A 20,829-nucleotide genomic window follows, 5' to 3' on the forward strand; every position below is an offset into this window, starting at 1 on the left:
AATGTTTATTTAGTTCTCTTTATGGAATGAGACAGTGTAACACAATGTCTGCACTTGGGATATTGTTTTACAGTTATAATAATTTCCTACTGGTAATGAATGTATGTGTGTTGCATAGTTGAATACCCACCTGCATTCTGCAGGAGACTCTCTGAAATAATAGCAATCTCCCCCTCTCCCTGATGATTCCAGCAATCTCCCTGATTTCCCCTAACCAGTGACGTGCAGTGAGGTTTGTGGTTGGTGAGGCACTGGCTTGGTGGAGCCAGTGCCGCCAGGCTCTGTGGGGAGCATTGGGTTCGGGATGTTTCTGCGCTGACAGGCAGGTGCGGTAGCTGCCCCCTGCATAAGCAGCCGAGACCTGGCAGAGCAGCTCCTGCCTGTCAGCACAGAAGCAAGCTGGACCCAGCGCTCACCACAGACCCGTCGTCACTGGCTCCACTAAGCCACCATGGGGTCTGCCCACATACCTTTTCACTTAAAAAAAAAAACACGCAGCCAAATGTACCAACTAGCCTCTTAAGGGACAGACTTGTTTGTTTGTGTTGAGACAGAGGTGTGCATTTGTGTAAAGTGACAGAGGTGTATATGGTTTCTGTGTGTTTGTGTAAAATAAGTATATTTTTAAATGAAGTATACAGTATTGGCTGTGTGCTAGCCAATGTACTAGCCTCTGAGTTCAGTGGCTGTGCGGGGTGACGGTCAAACTCTGAGGTTTTTTTTAAAAGGGGAATCATTTACAATGCATGGTTTTGCCTTGTAAATGTCTGCCTCTTTAAAAGAACCTCTGAGTTCAGCCAGCACCCCACACAGCCACTGAACTCAGAGGCCAGTACATTGGGCCAATATACTTAAATAAAAAAACACACTAATTTTACACAAACACACAAAAAACAGTACACACCTCTGTCACTTTACACAAACACACGCCTGTCACTTTACACAAACACAGATACACACCTCTGTCACAATACAAACACATATGTCTGTCTGTCCCTTAACTCACACACAAATAAACACCTATGCCACTTTTAAAAAACACAGCCTCCACAAGTGCCGAACACAAATTACGCTTACATGGATACCCAGGCAGCAGACATCCTGGCAGCAGTGACTGCAGCGTCCCAGGACAGGAACCCAGACACAGAACAAGAGCACCGGGCGGGAGGCAGAAGAGAGACCTCGTACAATAAAGGGGAGCAGAGCATGTGCCGGTGCCTGGTGGCCAGATAACAGCGGGAGCTGGCGGCTCGGCTCGGCCCAGCTTCGCTCCCCACCCACGGCAATGCAAGTCAGCAGACGAGCTGTGCAACGGTTGCACGGCTCGTCCACCTTTAAAAATGTCACTGTGCTATAAGCAGCACCTCACCGATAGAAGAGCCATGGTTCTTTCTGCCTTTATGAAAGCTTCCCCTGTCACTGAGACAGCACCACTGTGCCCAATCACTTCTGCCTCGGTGAAAGGGGGCGTGCTTTCATATAGGCAGAAAGAACGTCCCTGTCACAGAGGCACTGCTATATATATATATATATATATATATATATATATATATATATATATATACAGCTCGGTTCTCAGCCCTGCCCACTGCCCGCTCCCTGTGTCTGTGACAGCGGGAGGCACTGCACTTGGTGCCTCCTAAGCTAATAAAAAAATAGTAAAAATGATTCTAATAATACAAAGCATATACTTATGACACATAGGGCGAGATTCACTAAACTAAAAATGCCGTAAAACCCCCGTTTTCGGGGTTTTTACCGCATTTTGATATGCAGCAAAGCCTCACTGCCGGGGCTTTACTGCGAGGGGTTACGCCAGTTCTAGATGGCGTAACCCCATGGAAGCCTATGGGCTTACCTTCGCGTCCCCCGCCGCCCCGCGCGCCCCCCGCCGGTTCGCGGCGCACCCCCCCTTACCTGTGTCCGGGCAGCCTCCTGCAGTGCTGCCCGGGCCAGTGATCTCCTCCTCCCTGCACAGCTTCCGAGTGCAGGGAGGAGGAAACGGAGCCCTCACACAGCCGTGTGAGGGTGCAGGGAGGGAGGGGGGACCCGCAGCACCTCACCGGTCTTCGCTTTGGAGTTACTGTTATGTTACTCCCCCGAATATCACTGTTGGCCGCCTACCGGCACGTAGTGGCCAATCAGGAGTCGGACCTGGCTTCAAAAACCCAAGGGGCATTGGGGACATCCCCGGGCTTCAGTCTGGGCAGGTAAGTTATGGAGGGGGGACGCCTTCATGGGGGGGATCCCCACTTCCCCAGGATCCCTGCCCAGGCTGAACTGTCAGGGGGTAAATGCTTTGGCCGGAAGGGGGGGGGGCTTGTATAAAAAGTCTCCCACCGTCTGTGGCATTACCCTACTGGCTGGTTGGGCCCGGTGCTGGTTCTTGAAATACGGGGGACCCCTGCTCGTTTTGTCCCCCAGTATTTTGGCAACCAGGTCCGGCCCTTGAGCTTGGTGCTGGTTTTAAAAAAGTCGGTTTGCCCTGTGATTTTTCTAAACCAGGCTGGTTATGCTCAGGAGGGGGAACCCCACCCCATTTTTTTTTTTACACATTGTTTTGGATAAAACCTTGCACAGATCGCACTGTTTTTGGTAACGTATTCCTGAAATGGCATCCCATTAAATTATATACTTTTTAATGGGAAAACATCTGGATGCGAATTGAAGTGTGTTAAAAAAATCACCAGTTTATTTTTTTTTGTGCAATTCGCATTGGTTGCCCACAGCAAAATCACATGGGAAGTAGAATACACATCTTAGTAAATTTCCCCGTAATGTTATTGTGGCTAATGAGTTATGCACAATAAAGGCCTGTACATACTGGGCGATCCTAGCACCCACAGATATCAGATACAAGCAATGGGCCCCTTAGTCCTCAGGGGCCCTGGTGCCATGCACCTGCTGCACCAATGGTAGTTCTGCCTCTCGGTCAGATCAACCAATCAGCTACTAACTGCAATGTTGAGGCTGTGTTTGATAATAGACTTTTAGGAGCTGATTGGTTGGTAGGTTATCTATCTCCAATTTATCATTCTCCATGCTTTGATACATCTCACCCTGTGTCTTCTGTCTCTCCCCATGTGATGAGCCCAGTGGAGCATTACACAGACGGTTGGCAGGACCCGGTACATTCTGAGTACGGCATGCTGACACTGGTGGATAGTAATGAATAGGGAGCTTCACACTCTTCATGTTAATTGGCCATCTGACAGTGTCATTACTAAGATAATTGAGAAGCATTACAAGAAGTTTAAACTGTGTATATTTATTTCCCTCCCCTCCCCTGTTCCAGCAGGAAATTACATGCTATTGTAGTGACAAGGCAACAGCCCATTACTGGTGTCCATCAGTACCAAGTCCTTAATTACTGATGATACAAAGGATTATTATTTTCTTAATCACTCACCCGACATTGCACATGTGTTAAAAATATTTCCTCCATCTGTTCCATGTTCAGCATTTGGCGTGCCCAGGATGTAATTTTCTGGCTTTGTGGACTGAAGCGATGGATGTTGTCTGTTTCCACCCAACTGACAACATCTGGTCTTATCAGACCTACACTTTGGCTAACATGCTATTGAGAGAACTGCAATTCTGTGCTGGTAAAGTCAATGAAGGCCTGTTGGAATATATTTCATACCGGTAATAAATGGAGGTGAGTACAAACCGTTCGAAGAGATTGAGCGCAGAGAATGACTGGCACCTTCTAGAGTGACTGTTTCACTGCATTGCAAGAGGCGGAATGGGGTTCTTAGACACTCCTGACAATGGTCACAAGCGCACATGACAATGGGGCGTGGTCAAGGCTCAAGGGGGTGTGCCATAAGTCTTGGGGGTGGTAAGCAGAGCGCCAGGAGGCGGAGATACTTGGCCAGCCCAGTCTAAATGTGTGACATGCGGACAGAATGGCCTATCAGGCCATCGGCCCATCTGCTCTATGCCAGTAGTGCTGGGTGGCCAGTCCGGCCCTGCTGCAGTGTATGAGAAGTCTGTGCTGGAGGGTCGGAGTCAATTAGAATATTGAGCACAGGGATACCTATCTCAGCAAAGCTTGGGATGTATGATTGGGAGATTATTTTCTTATTTTAAAATACTCAGTCACCTGTGAGCTCATAATAAAGACATACTGTAAATAACCATTTGCTTTTTTACTCTGGTGACAAAGTCTCTGTGATATTTGGTGAGTGTGCTCTGTGCTGGTTTTTCTCTTTGCAACAACGTCCCTAAGGTACTCTATATCTTAGAAATGAAGGTGACTTTGATTGAGATTGATAGAGCATTATAGCACCACTGTAGCTGTACAATTTATACAGGTAGGTGTATACTCCACTACACATCCCAGCATGCCTTACCTTAGTTTTGCTCTTTGGCCATGCTGAAACTGATGCAAAGCATGCTGGGATGTGTAGTTCATCAACAGCTGGAGGGCCGCTTATTGCCCACCCATGGCCTATGCCGTACTTTTGATGGCCCCAAAGTTGCCTAATTCTCTATGGATCCACATGGGACTTCGGACCAAAATATCCAAATATGGGGTGAAATCACATTAAAATGAGGGCAATTGGATGCACTGTAATGAGCAGTCGGCAGTCACACTGGGTGCGTAGTCTGGGGGGGGGGGGGGGGTGCAGAAGAGCGATCACTATCTCTGCTGGAAAAAAAGTCTAAAAAATTACACCTATGCAGGTGGCACTAGGGACATTGCAGCTGAATGTCCAGCACACATCTGATGCTCCTTGCCAGGGTTGGCATTTCTGGCCATCAAATCAGTAGACAAAGAGGAACAGACTCTGGAGTCTTCATTCACACATTACCTTATGCACCACAGCCCAAGATCCAGTGCAAACAATGGGGGTATAACTGTTTAGGGTTCAGTGGGGCTGAGAGTAAGGGGGATTGGGTATTTCTTATCTGGACCAGGGCTAGTCGGAGGGGGTCGAAGGGTGCCCATACCATTACTGCCTCCCTAATATGTGAGAGAGGAGGGGGGGAGGGGGTGTTTGCTGGCTCGCTGTTCCAGATTTCAATATGTTTGGGAATTTGGGATAAAGATATGCAGTATAGTGCCCACATGGAGCAGGACACAGCAGTAGGAGGTTCTAAGAGGAACGGGGTACCCAACTCGTGGTTTGCTTTTTGCAGGTTGCATTCTAGTGCTCTCTGAACTTTCTTGAAATCAAACACTTGCTGAGCCACATAGTCAGTAGTGGGAGTCTATAATGGGTGCAGCCTGTGCTCTGTGACCCTTCACCCAGAGCAGGTACCTATCATTTTATTTATTTATTTATTAACAGTTTCTTATATAGCGCAGCATATTCGGTTGCACTTTACAAAGGGGACAGTGATACAACAAAACAGGGTATTTACAGACAGTCAAAATGTAGGCCCATGCCAGGGATGCCATATTTCCGGTGATATCTTCAGAAATATGGTACCAGATAAGTAGATAGCAAAAGCTCTAACACTAACTGAGTCTACTATCTTCTACGTGGGCACTGTATTCTGGAAGTTACCATTGGAATTACTGGGACACAGGCATCAATGTAATCAGGGGTGGAAGTTGCAGTAACAATTGCCCAAATTGCCTTGTGTCACTTGCAGGGATGCTTCTGGTTGGGATTCAGGACCAAAAGGTTCCGTGACCATCTTGAAACTGCGCTGTGGATCACTTCAGCAATCCGTGGTGAATAAGACTCTCAGTGCATTTCATTTGATAACATCTGATCTCTCCATTTGGATATTGCTTACCTGTAGAATAATAGTTTTTAACTATATTTCTTGTAATTAAAGAAAAAATCTCAATGAACTCAATCTACATTTTATGCAACAACTTTATTTGGGTCAAATGCAATTACAATATAGATTATCCACTTAGATCCATAAATTGCTTACATAATATGTGTATATTAATAAGTACACCATTTGTGCTTGTATTCTGTAAAAAATACAGCCAATAGAACAATAAATCAATGCACTAGGTAGTAGATTACAGCAGCTATAATATCTCCTCTTAAATTCTTAAAAATGACTTGATTATATATGCATTATGACTTTCTTAAATTCATAAATATAGTTAAGTGTATTTAAAAATATTCCTAATCCCCACATATCAGTGGCCTACCCACTGGCAAGATCAAAAACTTTATTGTTCATGCAGTACACCAGATCCCCTTTGAACGCATAGAAATTTCCCAGCATGACAAGCTTTCATTATTAAATGAAGTAATGCAAATCAGACACAACAACATCCAATTCTGAGAAAGAGCGACAACATTGTATTGCATCAACTACAGTAAAAAAAAAAATACCCAATGTTAATTTAGCACAGTGTTACACTTGAGATAATATTTCAGGTTTTATTTTTGCACTATTAACCGAAACTTGCCGACTGATTGGACGTCCGCCCACAGTTCAAGCCAAAGTTTATGGGAAAGTGTGACAATGACGCTTAATGGAAGAGAGGGAGAGAGGTAACAAACCAATTAAAGAACTCAAGCAGAAATCCAACCAATCAGCCTCCAGCTAGCATTTTATAGAATGTACTTGATAAAAAAAAATGAGTAGCACGTCTCCATTCGTCCCCTCCAAGTCATCAAGTTATGGCCATGCCCACTTCAGTAGAAAGAGAATCTCTATAAGGACGGGTGATCGACTCTTGCTTAGAGCCTGACAGGTGTCTGTCAAACATTAGGCAATTATGTGTTAAATGATATATGTCCTATAAAACGATCTTTCATTTAAATTGTAAACATATACCACAGATACTTGGTCCCCAGTTCCAGCACACTCTCACAGTCTATCACAGTACACTAGACGATGGAAAGGTCAGTACGAGCTACAAGACTTGACATCTTTTGTCCTAAAATATCATAAGAATAGAATACAAAACAAAATATCTTAGAACATATCTGAGATATTTGGGTACTTATGTAGTATCTGGGCGCCCGATTTTAAAATCGGGTCGGAAAAATCGCATCGAATCGCATGCGATCTGATGCGATTTTCCATAGGATTCAATGTTAACATAGTCCTGTTCATTTCCCCACTATCCAAGTGGGCATAGAGTTGATTTTATAAAGCGTGGCGAGCGCAGCGAGCCACCGAGCCCGAAGCGTGGCGAGCGCAGTGAGCCCCGCGAGGGGACGCGGATTACTTCAATTTTTTTCCGCGTCCCCTCGCGGGGCTCGCTGCGCTCGCCACGATATATAAAATCAGCTCTATGCCCACTTGGATAGTGGGGAAATGAACAGGACCTTGTTAACATTGAATCCTATGCAAAATCGCATTGCATCGCATGCGATGCGATTTTGCCGAAAATCGCGTCTAATCGCATCTGATTGTATGCCTTAAGGTAAGGCATACAATCAGAATATCGGGCGCCCAGATACTACATAAGTACCGATATTTGTTAACAGCTTCACATGCGTAAAAGTGAGAAAAGTGAGTTGATATTTACAGCAGTAGGAGTACGGAGGTGTCTACAATATGTCAAAATTCCATTAACAGTTTTTTCCATGTACAGTAGGTTAGGGAACGCACCTTGTAAGTTTTACTCACTGATATAATTAAAAACGACAAGAGTGTTTTTTACGTTTGCAAAATTTTATAGTACAGTATATATGGCTACAACACAGTATTTATCTCATGTCACTGGTATGTCGCAAGAAGACTCAAACCATAGTATAGGATCATGCCAAAAATTGTGTATAAAAACAGGAAAGAGACAGCAAACACTCATCTGTCGGAGAGATGTAGCATGCAGGGTTTGTGGATACAATACTGTTGTAAGTACAATGGATTTTGGATTTTGTCACATATTAAAACATCTAGGCTTACAAAAATGCTCTCACAATTATACACACAAAACACAGTAAAGTTTGTACACTATAGACCTTCACCAGTTCCTAATTGCATCTGAACAGCCCAATCCACCAGCAGTATTGGTGTCACCTCTAGTTACACACTCTCTGGGTCATTCCTGCTGATAGTATCTTGTCAAGATGTTTGTGGTCAATGGGGTGGAACACGTTTTTGCATATTCATATTAAATCTGATTGGCAAAAGATGTTGGGCCCGTTTGGTTATACCGAGCCTGGTTAAAGTTTTGCTGGCCTGGTCCGCCTGGCTGTCCAAAGTTGGGTTGCTGTACAAACCCTCCCTGCGGTTGGTTATAGGGTGGAGTTGGTCCATAGGAATCTTGATTGTATCCACCTTGGCTTAAAGACTGGCTGCCGGACTGTTTTTCGATTGGCTCCTGGGGATATCGCTGCCCAGAAGCGTGCCAACCTGTCTCCTTGAAAACAAACCAGATGTTTCCAGCCCACAGAATAAAGTTCAGGAAACCAAAGACCTAGACGCAAAGAAAAACAGGTGATGAATTTAATAACCATGTAGCACTTTTTATTATACAGTGGTGTGCAAAAATATTCAGATTTGTCTGTATTACAATTGGACACAATTGCTCATAGGTTGTTGGGTTTTTTACCGCAACGAGGGTTCAGTGTAATTACAGTCTTGTGTCTCAAGCGTGCGATCCTAAGGCTGAGCTGTCGAAGGTCTTGCCAAGAGGAAGTTTTTCTATTTGCCAAGCACATACATTTTAAACCAGTTTGTACTGTACGATCACTGGCATTGCTATAATGGGTACAGTGTGTGCCGTTCACATGGGCCCCCGGGGTCTAGGAGGGCCCACATCGCACACCCTGCACCCATTTTTTTTTCAATACTTGCCCCCTGAGTCCCATGTTGGAAGCAGCAGCAAAGCAGAAATCGCAAGCATCGTAAGAAAATCACTGAGGAAATGGCCACTCTGCCATTTTCCCGGAGACCTGCACATGAGCAGTAGATTCTGGGAAAGCGCTAGGGTGCCCTAGTGACCCACTGCTGGCTAGAGAGGAGGGGGCCCAGTCAGAGTCTGTACACAGGGCTCCTTCTTTCTAGAAGCGCGCCTGTGTACAACAGTTGTCTCATGGGGTGACCACCAAAATACACATAGTGCCACTCCGATGTTTCATCTGATTGCCCAGTGCGGTACAAATGGTATGCAGTCATTGATTTGACACTCAAAAGGCCAAACCACTATTAGTCGACACAGAATAGGTCGACAAGATTTAGGTCGGCTTGGACAAAAGGCCGACACAAGCAAAATGTCGACATGGGAAACGGTCGACATGGGCTATTCATGATGATTTGTTTTTCATACTTCAGTGGGCATATAGGGAGAATATAAAAGTGTGGCAAGTGTAGCGAGGCACTGAGCCAAGAAGCATGACGAGCGGATTGAGCCATGCGTGGGGATGCAGTACACTCAGCGGCGTAACTATAGCACCGCAGCCCCCGCCACCGCGGGGGGGCGCTGTGCATGTGGGGGCTGCGGTGCTATAGTTACACCCCCCCAATCCCCCGCAGACTTACCTATCTCGCTGGTCCCGGCGGCTCCGTTCTTCTGCTGAGAACCACCACAAAATGGCCGCCCCCATATAGCACACAGTTCTCTGAAACTGTCTGCTGTATGGGGGCGGCCATTTTGTGGTGGTCCTCAGCAGAAGAAGAACGGAGCCGCCGGGACCAGCGAGATAGGTAAGTCTGCGGGGGATTGGGGGGGGGGGGGGGTTGCATGGGCGGCGGGGGATTGGGGGTGCTTGGCGGGGGGGGGGGGCGCCCGAAACTTAGTTACGCCACTGAGTACACTTATCCGGTGTCCATGTTCTATATATGTCGACATATCTCAAAAACCATGAAAAACTTGCAGCAACACTTTTTCCATGTCGACCATTTACTCATCGACATTTTGCCTGTGTTGCCATATAGTCCATGTCAACCTAACGTATGTTGACCTTTTTCATGTGTCGAACTGTTGCCCAATAGTGGCCTCGCTACTGACTGTCGACTTAGGCACTGTCGACCTTTGAACCATAACCATTACAAACGGATTCTATGCTCATCGCTCGGGCCCTGTGACACAATGACCTGTGTATTGCCAGCTTTATTTAGATGAACAAGAACAAACATTCTATACTGCTAGATCAGGGTTGCCGACTTTTACAGTCTCCTCTCTGGGAGAACCCCGGAGAGGAGACTGTCAGCATCACTTCTGGGGGCGGGGCCTGATGGAGACATCATCAGTCTCTGCCCCCAGTGATGCAAATCCCGCAATGTGCGGGTCTCCGATGAGGGGCGGAGCAGGGGCAAACGCAGGATTTTCAGTAGGGGGTTTCCAGAGGGGCGGAGCAAAGCACGGAGATGGACACTTAGGTGACCCAGTATATGCCGGATCAGTTAAAGTATATACATATACATACATATATATACATATAGGGGCGTCAACAGCAGTGTAGGCCCCTGGGCATAACAATGTATTGGGGCCCCTACCGATCCTCCAGCGGTAGGGGTGGGGGAAGCTTTGATGTCCCCCGGGTGGTAGGGGGTATTATATCAACCGCTCAGCATGTAGGGACTGGATCAGTAATTTCCACTAATTACCCCTTTACTGTACAGATGGGTGATGGGGTGGGAGAAGGGGGCATTGGGCTGAATGAAGGGGCCCTGATACATAACTTCCAGGGTGGTAGAGGATGTTTAATACGCAGAGGAGGGGTGTATAGTGGAGTGGGCTTATTATTCATAATTTTCTGGTGGATGAACAACTTGCTTGACTGCAGATATCTCCAGTTCCCGGAAATAGATTTCTTAGATTTTAATGTAATTAAAAACTAGAGAATCCCACCTACCAAATGGTATTGGGGACTAGGGGATCAGAGTTCAGGAGGCAGAACAATCTGCCAACGAGTATATAAAACTACATACCAGGTGTTTGGAGCTGGAGCAATAACCAGCTGCTGGAAGGCTGATATATCTGGTTCTGGGAACAGTAGAGACAAACTACTAGTGTCCATCAAAGGAGGAGAGTCCCAGCTTTTGGAATATACCCTCACAAAAACTATAAGTCATAAAGAACCTGAAATATCTGACTGGGAATAGCAACTAACAGGCTTGGATGGGGACCACTGCTTTGAAGTCAGATATCTCCGGTTCCCAAGGGCCGACGATTTTAAAAATTCTTGTACCCATGGAATGAGGGGACCCTCAGCTTTCAGCCTAGGACCCTTAGACTCTTAGGGGGGTTTCTGAGTACTCAAACCCCCCCCCCCCCCCCTGCGTGCGCTAATGGTGGAGCTAAATATGCCCGATTTGCATATTTAGCAAACGCCACGAATCGCGGCAATTTCAAGCTTCTGCCCCCAGGTAAATGAGGGGGGGAGGGAAGGGGACCGCCATTCCGGGAGGGTTGGCTTGGCAACCCTGTGCTAGATAGCAAAATGAGCATCACAAGGCCTTTGGAACTTTATTTAAAGCAAAGTCTCCAGTGCAGTTTTACAACACATTTACATGAATGATTCTTTATAAATAAACCTGCAGATGTATGCAAGGAAATATTACTTCGTCTTAGAGCCCCATAACCACCCCCCCATTGCCTTAGAGTGTTTCATCTTCGCAAGATAACGCCCCGATATAATACAGCATTTACCAGCTCTGCGGCACCCTGGGAAGGCGTTGTACAGTGTCACCTTTCAAGCTCAAATTGAATTTGGTGATAAATGAAGATGAGAGTGACTTCCTCATTTATAATTCATCTCCCCGGTATATCTGTCACACCAGTGGCATTTATATTCAAATTATTGAGTGTCACAAGAAAATGTAATCTTAAATTCTTTGTAGATTAAATTTCAAGTCTGTCTGAGTTCTGAGGGAATAGTAATTAGGTAACCTTGACACTGTGATTTATTGCAACGGCTCTAATAGTAGGGACGGGATTTCCTTATTTCCTTCTAGGACAAATGCTGTGAATTGTTTAGAGCTGTATGTGTTGTGAGGTACTATTGTGCTTCCTTTCATTTTTATATTGACTTGTGGAAGGTTCCTTGCTAAATATATAGTAACTCAATGCAGTAATTACAGCAATGAATGTCACTATAGTCTTGGGAAAGTACCTGCTACCCACAAACTGTATTCTATTCATTACTATCCTGTGAAGAAATGTTATTTGATATTTCATCATTTTTTTCTTGTGCAATAAAAGGAGAGAACCTTAAAATGTGTTAGCAGGTACATGTGAGATGCCATTTCCCCCCAAAATGATGATATTAATAGGCAAAATGTACACGATTCTAATGAAATCTTGTCATACTGTATTTGCTCCGTCCCCTTACAACTGTCCCTTGAATCACTGGAAATCTCTGTGATGGGGTTTTGAAATGTCATACTGTGCCAGCTCCCTTGCTGTCTTCTGACAATATCACGCATAACATGACACAGTGGACAGAGTAGGGGCAGAAGTAGAGGTTCATAAGCCTCTGTCCAATTAGTTTATATAACCTGGAGTGAAATCATCTGGAGCATGTAATACACCTTTTACACCACCACAAAAACCAGCGGCGGGTCAGACCCAGGTCAGTGGCTATGTAAATGGGTCAACCCATGTCCATTTACACAGGACTTCTACCCAGGTCCTGACCTGGGTTGAACACGGCTAGGACCTTGGTAGAAGGCAGTGTAAACAGGTACACCGGGTCATCCAGGGGCGGCTCCTGTTTATATCAATGGGGGAAGCCCAACCTCTAACATGTACTCTGCAGGGATTCAGTATGAAATCCCGGCGGTCGGGATCCCGGCGTTCAAAATTCCGATGCCGGAATCCCGACCGCCGAAATCCCGACAAGGGGGGGACGTGGATCGCCCCCCCCCCTTGCAGACTCGCTGCGCTCGCCATGCAGCGGGCCCGGTGCCTCGCTACGCTTATTCTCCCTCCAGGGGTGTCGTGGACACCCCTGGAGGGAGAAAGTGTCAGGATTTCGGCGGTCGGGATTCCGGCGTCGGGATTCTGAACGCCGGGATCCCGACCGCCGGGATTTTAACTGCATCCCCTCTGCAGACAGCAGCGAAGGCAGGGAGGAGGTGAAAGGATGCCGGTGTGCGGCATCCATTCACTCCGTGGACGGGGCTGGGGGAGGGTGTGCATGGGGGCTAGGGGAAGCCAAGCAGCTTACCCTGGTGCTGGGCTTGCCCCCACGGCAATCGGTGGTTCCGGCGCTTGGAGATTATGTCATTTCCAAGCACCGCCTCCAGGTAGGCACCGCAGTGTAAACGGTGCAAATCCCCGATCCGACCTGGATTGGATCCGTGTTCCAGATGCCAGGTCAGATCTGGGATTTTGGGCGTAAAAGGGGTATAAGTGACTACTAGGCCACCATGGATGATATGTAGAGATTCTAACATGTCAACACATTTCATAACAGTCTACATGTTGAATGCCAGATTTCTCACGACATTCATTGCACATAGACCCATTGTCTGTAATGTCTTTTGTTTGTACGCTTGATCAAGCTATGAAATTGTTGATGTAATTACACTTCTGGTACCGTATAATTATATTACTTAACCTTTGATGTCACAGAATCCTTATCCCCAAGCCATGGTATCATTAGGAAGGTTTCTGCAATGATGAAGCAATTGAGAATATAAAGCTTTCTCATTCTCCCCAGTCCTCCTATCACACGTAAGCAACTCACCACAGAAGTGTTAAGGCTTGACATGACAGGACTACGCAGGGACATACACTTGTTGGCTGGCTGTTTGCAGGCTGATATCAGTAAGAGAACTTCATCAGGATCTGTAGCCACCTTAACATCGGAAAGTCCTTTAGCCCAAGAGGAAGAACTCACCAGCCACAAGAAGGAAAAGACCACGGTAACAATAAAATCCTAGAAGAAGGGAGAAAAGCACAATTATGAAATGCTTAACTTAAAAAATTAAATAAAAAAAAAACAGCAAAGAAAAACATCCAGAATAAATGGCATCAACTGGGAAAATTTTGGAGGAGAAACCTGGTGACCACAACTTTCTTTTTCAATCATTTGGCAATACCTGGTCCAAAGGAGCTTACAGTTATATGTCCCTATCATCACACACCTACAGGTATAAGCACAAGTAGGACCATCTTATCAGCATTGTAGCCTCAGTCAAAGCAATGCACTGTGGCCCCTACACACCCAATCATGGGAACCAATTGAAAAAACTAAGTCATTACTTGCCACTCCTGCGGTCCCATACTGTCCCTATACATGCTTTCATAAAGTGATTGTCTGTCAGCACTGCGATTGGTGTATAGATCTAGCCATCTGCCAATCAGTATGCTGAAAGCTGTGATCTGGCTGGCTGCAGGATGCTGCCCTATTGCTTTGATTGTGTGACCGCCACCCGCCTCAGTTCAAAGGCCCCTCTAATTGTGAGGCCCTGGGCAGCTGGCTAGTGTGCCTATACTGTATAAAGATGTCCCTGAGCGCAAGTAAAAAATAAAGGCCCTTATTCTGATCTGTGCGGAAATTCCCGCATTCTTACGGAGCGGTCAGCACGCAACGGTGTTTTGCCGCATGCGGCCATCGTCCGTAGAAACGCCCACGTGTCCTCCGCATTCGGACGGACTCACTCTTTAAGAACAGGGCGTGTTTACGGACGACATACAAACCATGCGTGTGCGGGAGAAACACTCCGATTCGGCACGGTATTACAGAGTATTACAGAGTATGCTCGGGAATACCGCATCCGAACGGGAGCCAAGCGGTGCTACCGCACGTAAGCGGAGTATTTACGCCAAACAACCCACTATGAAGTATCTTCTGCAATACATCACATGACCCACTTATTCAATTACCTATCCTCATAAAAAACTTCTTATTTGGAATTGGAATCAATTAGATGCCAATATATCCTTACAAGCATGCCTAACACATGCATTGCACACATTAACCCTTACAGCAATTGAAGTGCAATGGTTTCAATTAAAGCACTGACAAGCGTCCTATTAGTGAGTAATGAGTAAAGGAGTAGATTCTATTGGGTTCAGGTGTTAATGGTTGTAGTCATTAGGCGTACGTTCGCCTAGCGCATGAACGAGTGGTGTCCGCAAAGCAATAGTACACTTGTGGACACCGCACATTTCTGCCCTTTTTGATCGCGTGCATTCGGAGTGGTTTCCGAATGTACGCCCCCCAACATAAGTGTACTCCCCCGTGTCCGCCCATGTTTCCTCCCCGTTTTGCCCACTTTGAAACTACGCCCATGTGTCATTCCGCATGACGCCCATAATACGCCCCTATTTCCCGAATGATAGCGGTGAACAGTTCTGGACGGGATCTGGCCGAACTGGTACCGAGTCAAGGCGTGGCACATGCGCGTTGCGTTCTCCACGCATGCGCAGACGCCGTAAACACGCGATCCGAAAGTATGCGGTAAAGTCCGCGTCAATCAGAATAAGGGCCAAAGCCAGAATCCAATAAGATCAGTACTGTATGTTTTTAAACTATGGAGAAACAGTCTGTATGGAATCATTTAGGGCCAGATACACTAAGCTTCAAAAAGCGATAAAATGGAGAGTGATAAATCACCAACCAATCAGCTCCTACCTGCCATATCACAGACTGTGTTTGAAAAATGTCAGGCAGGAGCTGATTGTTTATCATTTTCCATTTGATCACATTTTGAAGCTGAATCTGGCCCATAAAGTTATAACTTAAATTCAAGTTGCAACTGTTTTGTTCTTAACACTGTAATATTTCACACTAAGGGCCAGATTCTCTAAGCAAGTGATAAAATGGAGAGTGATAAACAGCCAGCCAATCAGCTCCTGTCTCAGCTCAATTTTGGCAGATGTAAAAGACAAACTGCAAACTGCGTTTATGTTTCAGACTGCCACTGATTCTGAATGAGCGTGTTATTTAGCTTCTATGACTGTAAGCTCCAGGGACTGCTGCATGGTTGTACGTTACTGTTGTATAGGTTGGTGATATATATCTAAGACCAATATCTACAGTGAAGTCTTTTTGCAGATCATAGATTTACAGAAAAAAAAAATATTTTTTAAAACATAATTTTATTGTATCTGGACCATTTATAGGTACAGATGGAACCCTCCTTATTTAGCCTGATAAGCCCTGAACACACACATCGATTTGCTTTTGATTCGATATTAGATTTGATTTTCTATTAGATCTGGCATTAGATATTTCCATTCGATTTGGCATTAGATCTGTACTCTTGCATTAGATATCGAATTCCATTTCGAATTCGATATCCATTCATGGTACATTGTACACATTCGATTTACTAGATCGAATTCGATATTTCCTTGGCTGCACAGTAGATTTTTCTGTTCGATTTTGTGAAAACGAGAGCGCACATCGAATCGAATGCAGATCGAAAGTGACACAAAAAACATTCGATTTAGTTTAGGATTCGATTTGATTTTGCTTCTATAAGCAAAATCGAATCGAAAATCGAGAAAAATTGATGCATGTGTACAGGGCTTTAATTGGATTAAGTGAGTAATAGGATTACTATGCTAATCCCCTACTGTATTGTTCTATGTATTGTACTGCTGCTGAGAACAATAGGAAAGCCATGGCTAGCCATGGTGAGCCACAACCTAAGGAACAAAGTTGACAGGGGCTCTAACTGTATAAGGGGCAATTTACAGAATGTATTATGGGATTACATATTGAAATATGGAATTATATCAAACATCAAAGCTATAAGGTAAATACTGTATACCGGTTATTTAACACCTCACACCTCACATTATTGTTTTTAGGGCAAAAGGTTGCACCGAGGTAGCTGTATAACTATGCTAAGCCACACAAGTGTGCGGCACAAACACGTGGCTTATCTAGGAGTGGCACTGCAGCGGCAGACAGGATGGCAGTTTGAAAAACTAGACCCCAAAAAGACCCCTATCTGGCTTGATCATGTTTACCACCAAGGATCAGTAGGCGATTGGTGCAGCACTGAGTTGGTCTGTGAGGGTGCTGTGCTATGTATCTGTTTTTATCAGTTTAATATCTAATAAGACCACTATCTGGCTTGATCGTGTTGTTTACCACCAGCCGAGGAGCAGAGGGCGATTGGTGCAGCAATCAATTACTCTCAGCAGTGGGATTGGTCAGCTCTGTGATTGATTACAATTTATTATTACCACTAGCTTGAATGCGAAAAGTTGTATGCGTTTAAAGACAAGTCCAGTTACCCCATGAATGACTCTAGGCAGTGGGATTAATGAATGGTGATGGCTTGATCGTGTTTACCACCAATCGAGGATCAGTGGGCGATTGGTGCAGCACTGAGTTGGTCTGCGAGTGTGCTGTGCTGTGTATCTGTTTCTATCAGTTTAATATCTAATAAGACCACTATCTGGCTTGATCGTGTTGTTTACCACAGCCTAGGAGCAGTGACATTTATCACTTGCTAGTGTAATAGTGTAATGCACTGTGGCAGAAATGCAGGATATTTTATGTGTCTATAATTTGGGTGTTCCTAAGAATAGAATCCGCCGTCTCCTCGCTGGGTCAGGAAGGTGGCTGGGAACCCCCTGAGCGAAAATAATGACTTCTATTTGAGCATCACTCACAACAGGCGGACAGCAGAAGCCATTCATCACTGACACTTCGTACATGCTGGAGGCTTCACATAGAATCATTACACGAGGCTGCGTAGCAGGCATGAGTGCAGCTGGTACTGTGCAATGGCTGTCAGGTATGGCTGATTTGTGATTTTGTGTTATTTGTAAAGTGACAACAAATCATTTTTGTTACATTTACACTACACATATTGATATTACACATAATAAAACACTCAGGGCTGCCATCAAAGGGGGGTTGTTGCGGGAACTCTTGTCCTGGGCTCAGACAGAAAGGGGGCCCAGTACAGGAGTCTATGTTTTTGGTTGATATTAACATCAGACTGCAATATATCATACCTCCCAACTTTTAAGCTCTTCAAAGGGGGACACAGGCTCGTGCCCGGAAGTTAGTGGGCGTGGCTATCCAGAAAGGAGTGTGACCTATACTTGCATCTTCCCGTGAGGCCACGCCAGGGCCGTCTTTTCGTATGGGCTAAATGGGCACTTGCCTAGGGGCCCCAGGTGTTTAAGGGTCTCTATCATGCCCAGAACCAGAGATATCAGCCTTCCAGCAGCCGGTCCCAGCTCCAGCTCCAAACGTCTGGTGTACAGTTTTATATTTTTGTCAATGGATTGCTCTGGCTCCTGATCTCTGATCCCCAAGTTCCCAGCACCTCCTTAAGGTTGGGACTCTAGGTTTTTATACTATTGAAGGCTAAGAAATCTATTTCCAGATAATTGCAATATCTGCAGTCAAACATGCTGCCCTTCCACCGGAAAATGACGAATATTAAGCCCTACCTCCCTGGAAGTCATTTACAAGGGACCCTTCATTCAGCTCAGTGCCCCCTTCCACACGTTAGTGTTCACCCTCCCACCACCTGTGCAGTAAAGGAGTAATTAGCAGAAGTTACTGCTCCAGGTCCTACATGTTGAATGGAAGATAGAGCACCCCCTGCCCCCCGTGGGACATCAAAGCTGCTGCTGATATTAGGGGAGAATGGGTAAGGGCCCCAGTGCATTGCTTTGCCTAGGGGCCCACACTGCTGTTAAGACGGCCCTGGGCCATGCCCCATTTTGACGCTGTGGGGGCACTGTGAGCCTCTAACCATACACACAGCGATATTCAGACACTTTCTGAGCGATTACTGTATGTAAAACCGCTCAGAAAGTGGCTGAATATCGCTGTGTGTGTGTAGGGCCCATAAGAATCCAATCCCAGCATTTCAAGTTTATTTAACAGTCTGCGATGTGGGACAGTGTCAAAAGCCTTACTAAAGTCTAGATAAGCTACATCTACAGCCCCACCTTGATCTATTACATACCTCCCAACTGTCACGATTTTAGAGGGACAGTCCCGATTTTCGGGTCCTGTCCCGCTGTCCCACCCGCGGCAGGCATTGTCCCGCTGCGGGGGGTGGCAGTTGGGAGACCCCCCAATCTAGTAGAATAGACGCTGTGCGCATGCGCACAGCGTCTATTCTCGTATGAAAATGAGGTTGCGGCTAATTAGCATAAGCCGCGCCCGCATTTGCATACGCCCCGCCCCCTTTTCGGGCGCTCGCCGCGCGGGTGTCCCTATTTCCTCCGGGCAGAAGTTGGGAGGTATGCTATTACTTTCACCCAGTCAAAAAAGTCAATAAGATTTGTTTGACATGATCTTCCCCAAGTAAACCCATGCTGTTTCGGATCTTGTAAGTTGCCGGTTTTGAGATATTCAACAACTCTTTGTTTTAAGAGTGTTTCCATCAGTTTCCCTACTACTGATGTAAGTCTCACTGGTCTATAGTTGCTTACCTCTTCCTTGCTTCAACTTTTGTGGAAGCAAGGAAGAGGTATTTTCATATCTATATTGAAGATGGGATGTTGCCCATAGAAACTAATTATATTCTACTTCATATATTTTTAGGTCCTCTTGAAGATAATCGATGGAATCCGATTCGTTGCCCATAGCAACATCCCATCTTCAGTAGAACTCCCATCTTTGTAAATTTAGTCCCGCAGAATGTTCCCAGTTGCATGATGAATGTTCTCGAATGCTACTACTTGTGCACCTCCCACAGAAATGAGGAGGACATCCATAGTCTGGGGCTATAAAATGCTATTACAATGACTATACTTGCCAAAGAGCAATGCATTATCACTAGTGCCATCCTGTTTAACCTGAGTGCACCATGATCAACCCCCCCCCCCCAAAAAAAAAAAAAAACATAAATGTTTTTGAAAGCAGAACATACAGATTCCATATCTCTCCGGGTGATCCAAGTGGCTACAGCAGAAGTATGGGTTCTATGGATCATGGATGAGCCCCCTGGGCCTGTAATATCCACTATATACTATAGATGAACACTTAGGTAATTTAAAGGAAATCCGTCAGCTCAGTGGATATTGATGATGCCTGATGCATGGCTGCCCCCTCCCATAGGGCCAGATGTATCAAGCTTCAAAAAGTGATAAAGTGGCGAGTGATAAACAACCAGCCAATCAGCTTTTACCTGTCATGTTACAGGCTGTTTGGAAAATGGCACTTTGGGGCTGATTGGCTGGTGCGTTATCACCTTCCACTCTATCACTTAACTAGCCTTAATAAATCTGCCCCTAAGGCTCTTCTTGGAGCCCGTCTATCAGCAACCGAACAGGGGAATGCCCAGCGTATCATGGGCATCCTGAGATGCCTGCATGGGGCATGCAGCTGCCGACACACGACGTCACATGATGTCGACACTTGCCCCGAATTGGGCCATTGCCCTCAAAATAAAAGTTAATCTAGACTGACTTTTATTTGCGAATGGGAAAAAATGATTAGATGATCGGCGACCATCGAATAATTTTTCACTTGTGCAGCCGCATGCGAAGCCCTCGCATGAAAATGCTGGGTTTCGCAAGGTTGTTCGGTCGGCCTAGCGAACAGATCTGAATAAGTCCCATTGTGTATCTAGAGCATGAAACTAAAGAGCATCCATCAGGCAGAATATACTATTGTCCGCTCTTATGCAGCCCACACATGCACCGATTATAGAATGCGTTATGTACTTTTAAAGTACAAAACGCATTGTGTGTACAATTATCGGGGTGTTTTCGGGCGGCGTGTGCGACGCGATGCTTTGCTATGCGCGTTCCCGGGGACCGATTTTGGATGTCCAAAAAAGTATGTGCAGCAGGTACTTTTTTGGACATTATCGCATAGCATCGGGCTCAGCATTATACAGGCATACGAGCTGATGCTATACGATGCTTTTTTTTTTTTTTTGGGGGAAATAAAGTACCTCAGACTACTTTTTTTCAACATACAAATTGTTATCAACAACTTTATTGCAGGTTTAAAACATGTGAACTAGAACAAAATAAAGTTCAGAAAAATCAAGTGAAAAAATGTG

The 20,829-nt window shown here is 45.6% G+C and overlaps 1 protein-coding gene across 2 annotated transcripts in view; it reads right to left on the reverse strand.

Annotated features, from left to right (window-relative positions):
* Positions 1-7,221: 7,221 nt before the first annotated feature.
* Positions 7,222-20,829, reverse strand: part of SYNPR (synaptoporin) — a 196,348-nt gene continuing 182,740 nt past the window's right edge. The window contains exons 4-5 of one of the 2 annotated variants that reach the window (XM_083156051.1): positions 13,572-13,763; positions 7,222-8,353 (exon numbers count right to left, since the gene is read on the reverse strand). In XM_083156051.1, coding sequence (XP_083012177.1) covers positions 8,048-8,353; positions 13,572-13,763 — 498 coding nt within the window. In that variant the 3' untranslated portion in view covers positions 7,222-8,047. The remainder of the gene's footprint in view (positions 8,354-13,571; positions 13,764-20,829) is intronic. The other variant, XM_083156050.1, reaches the window with a different exon arrangement.

Source organism: Crinia signifera, chromosome 8 (assembly GCF_055691185.1).
Source record: "Crinia signifera chromosome 8, ASM5569118v1, whole genome shotgun sequence".
Classification (NCBI taxonomy): Eukaryota; Metazoa; Chordata; class Amphibia; order Anura; family Myobatrachidae; genus Crinia; species Crinia signifera.